Below are 15000 nucleotides of genomic sequence, written 5' to 3' on the forward strand. Positions count from 1 at the left end.
CACTATGAAAACTAGACTGGTAAAACCCTCACCCTCCACGATGAAAACTAGACTGGTAAAACCCTCACCCTCCACCATGAAAACTAGACAGGTAAAACCCTCACCCTCCACTATGAAAACTAGACTGGTAAAACCCTCACCCTCCACTATGAAAACTAGACTGGTAAAACCCTCACCGCTAACCCTCACCCTCCACTATTAAAACTAGACTGGTAAAACCCTCACCACTAACCCTCACCCTCCACTATGAAAACTAGACTGGTAAAACCCTCACCCTCCACTATGACAACTAGACTGGTAAAACCCTCACCCTCCACTATGACAACTAGACTGGTAAAACCCTCACCACTAACCCTCACCCTCCACTATGACAACTAGACTGGTAAAACCCTCACCACTAACCCTCACCCTCCACTATGACAACTAGACTGGTAAAACCCTCACCACTAACCCTCACCCTCCACTATGACAACTAGACTGGTAAAACCCTCACCACTAACCCTCACCCTCCACTATGACAACTAGACTGGTAGAACCCTCACCACTAACCCTCACCCTCCACTATGAAAACTAGACTGGTAAAACCCTCACCCTCCACTATGACAACTAGACTGGTAAAACCCTCACCACTAACCCTCACCCTCCACTATGACAACTAGACTGGTAGAACCCTCACCACTAACCCTCACCCTCCACTATGACAACTAGACTGGTAGAACCCTCACCACTAACCCTCACCCTCCACTATGACAACTAGACTGGTAGAACCCTCACCACTAACCCTCACCCTCCACTATGAAAACTAGACTGGTAGAACCCTCACCACTAACCCTCACCCTCCACTATGACAACTAGACTGGTAAAACCCTCACCACTAACCCTCACCCTCCACTATGAAAACTAGACTGGTAGAACCCTCACCACTAACCCTCACCCTCCACTATGAAAACTAGACTGGTAGAACCCTCACCACTAACCCTCACCCTCCACTATGAAAACTAGACAGGTTTTGAACCCTGTGTCACACCACAGGATATCTTGGCCCTGGTAGATACACAGCCGTCTGCATTAACACATTGTTCTCTATCATAAACATGAACTATATATCCAGTTATATGTTAAATCATGACAAACATAATAATGCAATCTAGAAAGTAATATTTAATGATCGACCGTGTCAAACGCTTTGGGATAAATCTCAAAAGATACCGTTCATTGTTGTTCACGGATGTAAAGATTTTATCCACAAGTTGCGAAAGAGCCGTATCTGTGCTCATATAGAATACAGTGTTGGTTTAAATGTTTCAGCATTCTCTTATACACCAATTTTTTTAGGACTTTAGAAAAACATGGTAGTACAGATATTTGGGGCGATAATTTGTAAAATATCTTGGATCTTCAGATTTATAGAGAGAGGTATAACTTGGGCGATTTTCGAATCTTTAGGAACAATACCAGTTGGGATTGATTTGGTGAAGATGGACGTTACAAAGAGGCTCGGAGATCGAGGAAGACGCCGATTTCACCACAGAGACACCGATGTCATCATGACCTGCCGCTGATATCTTTAAGTTACCGATGACCTCCATCGCCTCCCATCAGGAGGATCACACTGAAGCAGAGAAGGGACATGTAACCCAGGGGGATTTCCATCCGTTTTCTCTGTTGTCTTTGACAGAGAGGAACCCACATTCAAAAAAAAGACGTTTTTTTTTTTTAAATTTAACTGACATGAAATAACATCAGGATCAGTATCGGTCTGATTTCCAACAGGACATTGACATGGGGGAGTTGTACAGGCCTTTTTCTTACTCAACAGATGATTGATGAACCTTTTACACAACTTTTTTGTACTGAGGGTTTTTTGAGACCGGGTTGAGAAAACCCAAGGTTTCCAGAACCTTCTGCTGCTCTCTCACGTGACTGAACGAAGGGAAAGCAGTGGTGAAATACAACAATTGAAAGATGTGAGTCTGGCAGGCAGACTTCAAATCAGCCTGAATATATATATATATATCATCAATCAACATCTTAAAGCGATCATAATTACTTGAGTTAAATATTCTACATTCTACTAATCATTCCCATCTGTTCATTTTCCAGTTGCCGAAGAAAAGTGGAAAGTGGTCATGAATTTCATTAAAAGTACACCTGCATTAGTCACATTATTTAAACAATCAATAAGGGAGGCAGGTGGACTGGTCAGTCTCGTGGGCTTATAGACGATGGGATACAGATAGCTGTAGTATAAACTATTCAACAAGGCAGGTGGACTGGTCAGTCTCATGGGCTTATAGACGATGGGATACAGATAGCTGCAGTATAAACTATTCAACAAGGCAGGTGGACTGGTCTCGTGGGCTTATAGACGATGGGATACAGATAGCAACAGTATAAACTATTCAACAAGGCAGGTGGACTGGTCAGTCTCATGGGCTTATAGACGATGGGATACAGATAGCTGCAGTATAAACTATTCAACAAGGCAGGTGGACTGGTCAGTCTCATGGGCTTATAGACGATGGGATACAGATAGCTGCAGTATAAACTATTCAACAAGGCAGGTGGACTGGTCAGTCTCATGGGCTTATAGACGATGGGATACAGATAGCTGCAGTATAAACTATTCAACAAGGCAGGTGGACTGGTCAGTCTCGTGGGCTTATAGACGATGGGATACAGATAGCTGCAGTATAAACTATTCAACAAGGCAGATGTCACTGAGTGCTTCTCGCTTTCTAAATACGTTTACGTTGTAATCACCCAATAGAAATCACCCAATCCTTGTAATCACCCAATAGAAATCACCCAATCCTTGTAATCACCCAATAGAAATCACCCAATCCTTGTAATCACCCAATAGAAAACACATTTTTAGCTTCACCATTAACTTCTTCGATATAGGGGGCGCTCTTTTAATTTCTGGATAAAAAAACGTTCCCGTTCCCGTGATATTTTGTCACGAAAAGATGCTCGACTATGCATATAATTGACAGCTTTGGAAAAAAACACTCTGACGTTTCCAAAACTGCAAAGATATTGTCTGTGAGTGCCACAGAACTAATGCTACAGGCGAAACCAAGATGAAATTTCATACAGGAAATACCCCAGATTTTGAATGCGCTGTGTTCCAATGTCTCCTTATATGGCTGTGAATGCGCCAGGAATGAGCCTACACTTTCTTTCGTTTCCCCAAGGTGTCTGCAACATTGTGACGTATTTGTAGGCATATCATTGGAAGATTGACCATAAGAGACTACATTTACCAGGTGTCCGCTTGGTGTCCTCCGTCGAAATTATTGTGCAATCTCCAGCTGCGTCCACTTTTCCATTTGGTTCAGAGGAGAAAGGCAACTGCCACAAATGATTTATCATCGACTAGATGTGTGAAAAACACCTTGAGGATTGATTCTAAACAACGTTTGCCATGTTTCTGTCGATATTATGGAGTTAATTTGGAAAAAAGTTTGGCGTTGTAATGACTGAATTTTCGTGTTTTTTTTCTGAGCCAAACGTGATGAACAAAACGGAGCGATTTTTCCTACACAAATAATCTTTTTGGAAAAACTGAACATTTGCTATCTAACAGAGTCTCCTCATTGAAAACATCCGAAGTTCTTCAAAGGTAAATTATTTTATTTGAATGCTTTTCTTGTTTTTGTGAAAATGTTGCCTGCTGAATGCTAGGCTTAATGCTATGCTAGCTATCAATACTCTTACACAAATGCTTGTGTAGCTATGGTTGAAAAGCATATTTTGAAAATCTGAGATGACAGTGTTGTTAACAAAAGGCTAAGCTTGTGAGCCAATATATTTATTTCATTTCATTTGCGATTTTCATGAATAGCTAACGTTGCGTTATGCTAATGAGCTTGAGGCTATGATTACATTCCCGGATACGGGATTGCTCGACATTAGAGGTTAATCCAATCCCAGGTCGATGCAAGGATATCAATGAAACTACCAATGTCAGAATCGGGTGGCCGATCGATGCATCCAATCACAGCTTGTTTTAACACCAAGAAATGAACACGAGGGAATTTCTATCAACAGAGATTAAACAACATTGTTATCAGATGGAAGTGTGAGGTCCTCTCTTACAAAGAAGAGAACACGTTAATGAACACAAAATGGCCGCTCCTCCTGCCACTCTTGATGTTCTCCAGTGGTGAACGGCTTACAAAGAAGAGAACATGTTAATGAACACAAAATGGCCGCTCCCCCTGCCACTCTTGATGTTCTCCAGTGGTGAACGGCTTACAAAGAAGAGAACATGTTAATGAACACAAAATGGCCGCTCCTCCTGCTACTCTTGATGTTCTCCAGTGGTGAACAGCATGATAAAGGAGACCTGTCATGAAGAGTTGATGTTCTCCAGTGGTGAACAGCATTATAAAGGAGACCTCTCATGAAGAGTTGATGTTCTCCAGTGGTGAACAGCATTAAACAGGAGATGAAGCGTTGATGTTCTCCAGTGGTGAATGGCATTATAAAGGAGATGAAGCGTTGATGTTCTCCAGTGGTGAATGGCATTATAAAGGAGATGAAGCGTTGATGTTCTCCAGTGGTGAACCGCATTATAAAGGAGATGAAGCGTTGATGTTATCCAGTGGTGAACAGCATTATAAAGGAGATGAAGCGTTGATGTTCTCCAGTGGTGAACAGCATTATAAAGGAGATGAAGCGTTGATGTTCTCCAGTGGTGAACGGCATTATAAAGGAGATGAAGCGTTGATGTTCTCCAGTGGTGAACAGCATTATAAAGGAGATGAAGCGTTGATGTTCTCCAGTGGTGAACAGCATTATAAAGGAGATGAAGCGTTGATGTTCTCCAGTGGAGAACAGCATTATAAAGGAGACCTGTCATGAAGCGTTGATGTTCTCCAGTGTTGAACGGCATTATAAAGGAGATGAAGCGTTGATGTTCTCCAGTGGTGAACAGCATTATAAAGGAGACCTGTCATGAAGCGTTGATGTTCTCCAGTGTTGAACGGCATTATAAAGGAGATGAAGCGTTGATGTTCTCCAGTGGTGAACGGCATTATAAAGGAGACCTGTCATGAAGCGTTGATGTTCTCCAGTGGTGAATGGCATTATAAAGGAGATGAAGCGTTGATGTCTCGCCAGTCGACCATGTTTCTGAAAGGGTTAGAGACCACGTTATCAGAGTTGATGTCCTTGGCTTCATTAATATCTAATGGGTTAGAGACCATGTTATCAGAGTTGATGTCCTTGGCTTCATTAATATCTAATGGGTTAGAGACCATGTTATCAGAGTTGATGTCCTTGGCTTCATTAATATCTAATGGGTTAGAGACCATGTTATCAGAGTTGATATCCTTGGCGTCATTAATATCTAACGGGTTAGAGACCATGTTATCAGAGTTGATGTCCTTGGTTTCATTAATATCTAACAGGTTAGAGACCATGTTATCAGAGTTGATGTCCTTGGTTTCATTAATATATAATGGGTTAGAGACCATGTTATCAGAGTTGATGTCCTTGGCTTCATTAATATCTAACGGGTTAAAGACCATGTTATCAGAGTTGATGTCCTTGGTTTCATTAATATCTAACAGGTTAGATACACAGTGGGAATCATCCAGAGTGGAGCAGAAACACAGGAGTGTATTGGACATAGCATGTCCAATACAACCATATATTGGTGTTAGTTTTATCAGGAGATGTAGGGTTCCTTCAGGTGATTTATGTTCCCTTCAGGTGATTTAGGGGTCCTTCAGGTGATTTAGGGTTCCTTCAGGCGATTTGGGGTTTCTTCAGGCGATTTGGGGTTCCTTCAGGTGATTTAGGGTTCCTTCAGGTGATTTGTGTTCCCTTCAGGTGATTTAGGGTTCCTTCAGGTGATTTAGGTTCCCTTCAGGTGATTTGGGGTTTCTTCAGGTGATTTAGGGTTCCTTCAGGCACATGGCTCTCCTGAGAAACTCCTCCTTGTCTTTGACCCTGAGCAGTTTCATCATTATAGATCTGGGCCGTCCAACTGGAAAGAAAGAGCCATTCCTATTGGTCCCTCCATCTCCATGGTTTAGGGTCCAGTTTGAGTTCATCTGCCATGAGTTTATTGGCAGTGACTTCGGTGTCATGCCAAGATTCAGTCTTTACCAAGATTCAGTCTATACCAAGTTTCGCCCCCTCTATCTATCACCATACACTGCCTCTATCTATCTCTATACACTGCCCAGGGAAGACAGAGATGACCCTAGAGAGCCCAGGGAAGACAGAGACGACCCTAGAGAGCCCAGGGAAGACAGAGACGACCCTAGAGAGCCCAGGGAAGACAGAGACGACCCTAGAGAGCCCAGGGAAGACAGAGACGACCCTAGAGAGCCCAGGGAAGACAGAGACGACTCTAGAGAGCCCAGGGAAGACAGAGACGACCCTAGAGAGACCAGGGAAGACAGAGACGACCCTAGAGAGCCCAGGGAAGACAGACGACCCTAGAGAGCCCAGGGAAGACAGAGACGACCCTAGAGAGCCCAAGGAAGACAGAGACGACCCTAGAGAGACCAGGGAAGACAGAGACGACCCTAGAGAGCCCAGGGAAGACAGAGACGACCCTAGAGAGCCCAGGGAAGACAGAGACGACCGTAGAGAGCCCAGGGAAGACATAGACGACCCTAGAGAGCCCAGGGAAGACATAGACAACCCTAGAGAGCCCAGGGAAAGAAACATTCAGCCAGCAGGGTGAGAGAACATGGCGGAGGTAGCTGCAAGGCAAGTGTGTGTGTGTGTGCATATCTGTCCATGTATGTGTGTACTCACTGGAGACGGTGAGCAGGCTGAAGGACAGTTTGTTCCTGGGGGTGATGGGTGGGGGCCCCGGGGAGGACTGGGGCTGGGGGGGTCCGGGGGACACAGAGATACGGCGGTCTCCACTCAACAGGTTCAACACCTGACTCTTTGGTCTCTGAGGCCTCAGTGGGCTGATCTGAACACACAGAGAGAGAGAGAGAAGAGAAGAGAAGTATCACAGATCCTGTTGGCATCTAATCAAATCAAATCGTACGATTATAAAATACATAAGAGGACGCGGGCTGATCTGAGGACGTCTGGAGAGAGCCATCAGACATCAGCAATCAATCAATCAATCAATCGATCAATCAATCAATCAATCGATCAATCGATCAATCGATCAATCAATCAATCAATCAATCAATCAATCGATCAATCGATCAATCGATCAATCGATCAATCGATCAATCGATCGAGAAGGAAGGAAGGAGAGAGCCATCAGACATCAGCAATCAATCAATCAATCAATCAATCGATCAATCAATCAATCGATCAATCGATCAATCGATCAATCGATCAATCGATCAATCGATCAATCGATCGAGAAGGAAGGAAGGAGAGAGCCATCAGACATCAGCAATCAATCAATCAATCAATCAATCAATCGATCAATCAATCAATCAATCAATCAATCGATCAATCAATCAATCAATCGAGAAGGAAGGAAGGAGAGAGCCATCAGAGATCAGGAAGCAATCAATCAATCAATCAATCGATCGATCAATCAATCGATCGAGAAGGAAGGAAGGAGAGCGCAACACATAAAAAAGCCCATATTTCTGCTTATTTATTTCCCCTTTTGTACATCATTACAACACTGTGTATATACATAATTTGACATTTGTAATGTCTTTATTCTTTAGGAACTTCTGTGAGTGTCATGTTAACTCTTCATTTTTATTGTTTATTTCACTTTTGTATATTATCTAGATCACTTGCTTTGGCAATGTTAACACATGTATCCCATGAAAATAAAGCCCTTAAATTGAATTGAGAGGAGAGAGAGGGAGGTAAAGAGAGAGAGACAGAGAGAGAGAGAGAGAGAGAGAGGGAGAGGGAGGTAGAGAGAAAGAGAGAGAGAGGGAGGTAGAGAGAAAAAGAGAGAGAGAGAGAGAGAGAGAGGGAGGTAGAGAGAAAGAGAGAGAGAGGGAGGTAGAGAGAAAAAGAGAGAGAGAGAGACAGAGAGAAAGAGATGCCACCTAAAACCATCACGTTGCTGCCAAACCTATTATTTATTAGAAGTCAGACCATCTAAACTACATCTCAATAGAAAACCATCTAAACTACATCTCAATAGAAAACCATCTAAACTACATCACAATAGAACAACATCTAAACTACATCTCACTAGAAAACCATCTAAACTACATCACAATAGAAAACCATCTAAACTACATCACAATAGAAAACCATCTAAACTACATCTCACTAGAACACCATATAAACTACATCTCAATAGAAAACCATCTAAACTACATCTCAAAAGAAAACCATCTAAACTACATCTCACAACATCACAATAGAAAACCATCTAAACTACATCTCAATAGAAACCATCTAAACTACACCTCAATAGAAAACCATCTAAACTACATCTCACTACATCTCAATAGAAAACCATCTAAACTACATCTCAATAGAAAACCATCTAAACTACATCTCAATAGAAAACCATCTAAACTACATCTCGCTACATCACAATAGAAAACCATCTAAACTACATCTCACTACATCACAATAGAAAACCATCTAAACTACATCTCAATAGAAAATCATCTAAACTACATCTCAATAGAAAACCATCTAAACTACATCTCACTAGAACTAAATAGAAAACCATCTAAACTACATCTCAATAGAAAAACATCAAAACTACATCTCACTAGAACTAAATAGAAAACCATCTAAACTACATCTCAATAGAAAACCATCTAAACTACATCTCACTAGAACTCAATAGAAAACCATCTAAACTACATCTCAATAGAAAACCATCTAAACTATATCACAATAGAACACCATCTCACTACATCACAATAGAACACCATCTAAACTACATCTCACTACATCTCAATAGAAAACCATCTAAAATAAATGTCAATAGAAAACCATCTAAACTACATCTCACTACATCACAATAGAAAACCATTTAAACTACACCTCAATAGAAAACCATCAAAACTACATCTCAATAGAAAACCATCTAAAATAAATGTCAATAGAAAACCATCTAAACTACATCTCAATAGAAAACCATTTAAACTACACCTCAATAGAAAACCATCTAAACTACATCTCACTACATCTCAATAGAAAACCATCTAAACTACATCTCACTAGAACTAAATAGAAAACCATCTAAACTACATCAATAGAAAACCATCTAAACTACATCTCACTATAACTCAATAGAAAACCATCTAAACTACATCTCAATAGAAGAGCGTCTGCCAAATGACTTAAATGTAAATGTAAACTACATCACAATAGAAAACCATCTAAACTACACCTCAATAGAAAACCATCTAAACTACATCACTACATCTCAATAGAAAACCATCTAAAATAAATCTCAATAGAAAACAATCTAAACTACATCTCAATAGAAGAGCGTCTGCCAAATGACTTAAATGTAAATGTAAACTACATCACAATAGAAAACCATCTAAACTACACCTCAATAGAAAACCATCTAAACTACATCACTACATCTCAATAGAAAACCATCTAAAATAAATCTCAATAGAAAACAATCTAAACTACAACTCAATAGAAAACCATCTAAACTACATCTCAATAGAAAACCATCTAAACTATATCACAATAGAACACCATCTCACTACATCACAATAGAACACCATCTAAACTACATCTCACTACATCTCAATAGAAAACCATCTAAAATAAATGTCAATAGAAAACCATCTAAACTACATCTCACTACATCACAATAGAAAACCATTTAAACTACACCTCAATAGAAAACCATCAAAACTACATCTCAATAGAAAACCATCTAAAATAAATGTCAATAGAAAACCATCTAAACTACATCTCAATAGAAAACCATTTAAACTACACCTCAATAGAAAACCATCTAAACTAAATCTCACTACATCTCAATAGAAAACCATCTAAACTACATCTCACTAGAACTAAATAGAAAACCATCTAAACTACATCAATAGAAAACCATCTAAACTACATCTCACTATAACTCAATAGAAAACCATCTAAACTACATCTCAATAGAAGAGCGTCTGCCAAATGACTTAAATGTAAATGTAAACTACATCACAATAGAAAACCATCTAAACTACACCTCAATAGAAAACCATCTAAACTACATCACTACATCTCAATAGAAAACCATCTAAAATAAATCTCAATAGAAAACAATCTAAACTACATCTCAATAGAAGAGCGTCTGCCAAATGACTTAAATGTAAATGTAAACTACATCACAATAGAAAACCATCTAAACTACACCTCAATAGAAAACCATCTAAACTACATCACTACATCTCAATAGAAAACCATCTAAAATAAATCTCAATAGAAAACAATCTAAACTACAACTCAATAGAAAACCATCTAAACTACAACACAATAGAAAACCATCTAAACTACATCTCAATAGAAAACCATATAAACTACATCTCAATAGAAAATCATCTAAACTACATCTCAATAGAAAACCATCTAAACTACATCTCACTAGAACTAAATAGAAAACCATCTAAACTACATCTCAATAGAAAAACATCTAAACTACATCACAATAGAACACCATCTAAACTACATCTCAATAGAAAACCATCTAAACTACATCTCACTACATCCCAATAGAAAACCATCTAAACTACATCTCAATAGAAAACAATCTAAACTACATCTCAATAGAAAAACATCTAAACTACATCTCAATAGAAAACCATCTAAACTACATCTCAATAGAAAATCATCTAAACTACATCTCAATAGAAAACCATCTAAACTACATCTGAATAGAAAACAATCTAAACTACATCTCAATACATCTCAATAGAAAACCATCTAAACTACATCTCACTCGAACTAAATAGAAAACCATCTAAACTACATCTCAATAGAAAACCATCTAAACTACATCTCAATACATCTCAATAGAAAACCATCTAAACTACATCACAATAGAATACCATCTAAACTACATCTCAATAGAAAACCATCTAAACTACATCTCAATAGAAAACCATCTAAACTACATCTCGCTACATCACAATAGAAAACCATCTAAACTACATCTCACTACATCACAATAGAAAACCATCTAAACTACATCTCAATAGAAAACCATCTAAACTACATCTCAATAGAAAACCATCTAAAATAAATGTCAATATAAAACCATCTAAACTGGCCCCACTGGGGCCACCCATATGTAAAAGTAGTGGCCCCAGCCGACTTGTAAGTCGCTTTGGACAAAAGCGTCTGCTAAATGGGATATATATAAACTACATCTCAATAGAAAACCATCTAAAATAAATGTCAATAGAAAACCATCTAAACTACATCTCACTACATCTCAATAGAAAACAATCTAAACTACATCTCAATAGAAAACCATCTAAACTACATCTCAATAGAAAACGATCTAAACTACATCTCAATAGAAAACCATCTAAACTACATCACACATCTCACTAGAAAGCCAATTAAATGTCGTGCACTGAAAGACCAACTGTGTCTAAGCTGAAGAATAACAAAGGAGAGAGCAATTAAATATCATTTAGGGTGAAAATGGCTTTCGTTTCCTCGTCGGGATTGGCTCATCGTAGTCCTTTATGAACATGCAAATATGTCCAGAGGCTGTTTGTATTTCTAAAGCTGGGAATAGATTGAAATTAAATACCATTTGCTTTCGTATCCTCGTCGGGATTGGCTCATCGTAGTCCTCTCTGAACATGCAAATATGTACACAGGCTATTTGTATTTCTAAAGCTGGGTATAGATTGAAACTCACGTTTACTGTCAGCTTACTGCATCTTATTTGTGGTTAGTGCCTCAATATTGGTTTCACATGGTAGGGCATAATTTCAATCTGTATTGTGAAGAAGTTTTAAAGGGCTCCACACTTACATATATATATATATATATTGCAGACAATCAGCTGTTGATTCATAAGTTAATTTGTCATTCAACCCCGCTGTAAAACTCAAAGTCAGTCAACAACAAAGTGATGCTTAGAGTGGATTTATTTAACGGAGACAGTACAGCTTACAGCTGTTCGCCTCTTCCCTGTGCCAATGACGTTGAATGAAAGAGTCATCTCTCCTCTCTTCTCAGGCCCTGAGGAAGAAGCTCTCTCAGGGGCCAGGCGCCTGGCTGGCTGATCTGCCACCAGGGGAATCTAGGGGACAGACAACTGGCTGACTGATCTACTACCAGGGGAATCTAGGGGCCAGATGACTGGCTGGCTGATCTACCACCAGGAGAACCTAGGGGCCAGACGACTGGCTGACTGATCTGCCACCAGGGGAATCTAGGGGCCAGACGACAAGCTGACTGACTGATCTACCACCAGGGAAATCTAGGGGCCAGACAACTGGCTGACTGATCTACTACCAGGGGAATCTAGGGGCCAGATGACTGGCTGGCTGATCTACCACCAGGAGAATCTAGGGGCCAGACGACTGGCTGACTGATCTGCCACCAGGGGAATCTAGGGGCCAGACGACAAGCTGACTGACTGATCTACCACCAGGGGAATCTAGGGGCCAGACGACTGGCTGACTGATCTACCACCAGGGGAATCTAGGGGCCAGACGACTGGCTAGCTGATCTACCACCAGGGGAATCTAGGGGTCAGACGACTGGCTAGCTGATCTACCACCAGGGGAATCTAGGGGTCAGACGACTGGCTGACTGATCTACCACCAGGGGAATCTAGGGGCCAGATGACTGGCTGACTGATCTACCACCAGGGGAATCTAGGGGTCAGACGACTGGCTGACTGATCTACCACCAGGGGAGTCTATGGGCCAGACGACTGGCTGACTGATCTACCACCAGGGGAATCTAGGGGTCAGACAACTGGCTAGCTGATCTACCATCAGGGGAGTCTATGGGCCAGACGACTGGCTGACTGATCTACCACCAGGGGAATCTAGGGGTCAGACAACTGGCTGACTGATCTACTACCAGGGGAATCTAGGGGCCAGATGACTGGCTGGCTGATCTACCACCAGGAGAATCTAGGAGTCAGACAAGTGGCTGACTGATCTACTACCAGGGGAATCTAGGGGCCAGATGACTGGCTGACTGATCTACCACCAGGGGAATCTAGGGGCCAGACGACTGGCTGGCTGGCTGATCTACCACCAGGGGAATCTAGGGGTCAGACGACTGGCTGGCTGACTGATCTATCACCAGGGGAATCTAAGGGTCAGACGACTGGCTGGCTGACTGATCTACCACCAGGGGAATCTAGGGGTCAGACGACTGGCTGGCTGACTGATCTATCACCAGGGGAATCTAGGGGTCAGACGACTGGCTGGCTGACTGATCTACCACCAGGGGAATCTAGGGGCCAGACGACTGGCTGGCTGACTGATCTACCACCAGGGGAATCTAGGGGCCAGATGACTGGCTGGCTGATCTACCACCAGGGGAATCTAGGGGACAGACGACTGGCTGGCTGACTGATCTACCACCAGGGGAATCTAGGGGCCAGGTGACTGGCTAGCTGACTGATCTGCCACCAGGGGAATCTAGGGGCCAGACGACTGGCTGGCTGATCTACTACCAGGGGAATCTAGGGGCCAGACGACTGGCTGGATAATCTACCACCAGGGGAATCTAGGGGCCAGACGACTGGCTGGATGATCTACCACCAGGGGAATCTATGGGCCAGACGACTGGCTGACTAATCTACCACGAGGGGAATCTAGGGGCCAGACGACTGGCTAGCTGATCTACCACCAGGGGAATCTAGGGGCCAGACGACTGGCTAGCTGATCTACCACCAGGGGAATCTAGGGGCCAGGTGACTGGCTAGCTGACTGATCTGCCACCAGGGGAATCTAGGGGCCAGACGACTGGCTGATTGATCAACTACCAGGGGAATCTTGGGGTCAGACGACTGGCTGACTGATCTACCACCAGGGGAATCTAGGGGCCAGACGACTGGCTGGCTGATCTACCACCAGGGGAATCTAGGGGCCAGGTGACTGGCTAGCTGATCTACCACCAGTGGAATCTAGGGGCCAGGTGACTGGCTAGCTGACTGATCTGCCACCAGGGGAATCTAGGGGCCAGACGACTGGCTGATTGATCTACTACCAGGGGAATCTTGGGGTCAGACGACTGGCTGACTGATCTACCACCAGGGGAATCTAGGGGCCAGACGACTGGCTGGCTGATCTACTACCAGGGGAATCTAGGGGCCAGACGACTGGCTGACTGATCTACCACCAGGGGAATCTAGGGGCCAGACGACTGGCTGGATGATCTACAACCAGGGGAATCTATGGGCCAGACGACTGGCTGACTGATCTACCACCAGGGGAATCTAGGGGCCAGACGACTGGCTGGATGATCTACCACCAGGGGAATCTATGGGCCAGACGACTGGCTGACTGATCTACCACCAGGGGAATCTAGGGACCAGACAACTGGCTGACTGATCTACCACCAGGGGAATCTAGGGGTCAGACGACTGGCTGACTGATCTACCACCAGGGGAATCTAGGGGCCAGACGACTGGCTGGATGATCTACCACCAGGGGAATCTATGGGCCAGACGACTGGCTGACTGATCTACCACCAGGGGATTCTAGGGGTCAGACAACTGGCTGACTGATCTACTACCAGGGGAATCTAGGGGCCAGATGACTGGCTGGCTGATCTACCACCAGGAGAATCTAGGGGCCAGACGACTGGCTAGCTGATCTACCACCAGGGGAATCTAGGGGCCAGGTGTCTGGCTAGCTGACTGATCTGCCACCAGGGGAATCTAGGGGCCAGACGACTGGCTGACTGATCTACCACCAGGGGAATCTAGGGGCCAGACGACTGGCTGACTGATCTACCACCAGGGGAATCTAGGGGCCAGACGACTGGCTGACTGATCTACCACCAGGGGAATCTAGGGGCCAGACGACTGGCTAGCTGACTGATCTGCCACCAGGGGAATCTAGGGGCCAGACG

General features: G+C 42.8%; 2 protein-coding genes across 2 annotated transcripts in view; one reads left to right on the top strand and one right to left on the bottom strand.

Moving 5' to 3' along the window:
• LOC135513383 (dedicator of cytokinesis protein 1-like) overlaps positions 1 to 15000 on the top strand; it is a 1066221-nt gene that overhangs the window by 112739 nt on the left and 938482 nt on the right.
• Positions 1 to 15000, bottom strand: part of LOC135511833 (dedicator of cytokinesis protein 1-like) — a 513132-nt gene that overhangs the window by 9395 nt on the left and 488737 nt on the right. Inside the window, exon 36 of the mRNA XM_064933315.1 lies at positions 6781 to 6946. Within this exon, the coding sequence (XP_064789387.1) occupies positions 6781 to 6946 (166 nt within the window). The remainder of the gene's footprint in view (positions 1 to 6780; positions 6947 to 15000) is intronic.

Source organism: Oncorhynchus masou, chromosome 24 (genome assembly GCF_036934945.1).
Source record: "Oncorhynchus masou masou isolate Uvic2021 chromosome 24, UVic_Omas_1.1, whole genome shotgun sequence".
Taxonomy (NCBI): domain Eukaryota; kingdom Metazoa; phylum Chordata; class Actinopteri; order Salmoniformes; family Salmonidae; genus Oncorhynchus; species Oncorhynchus masou.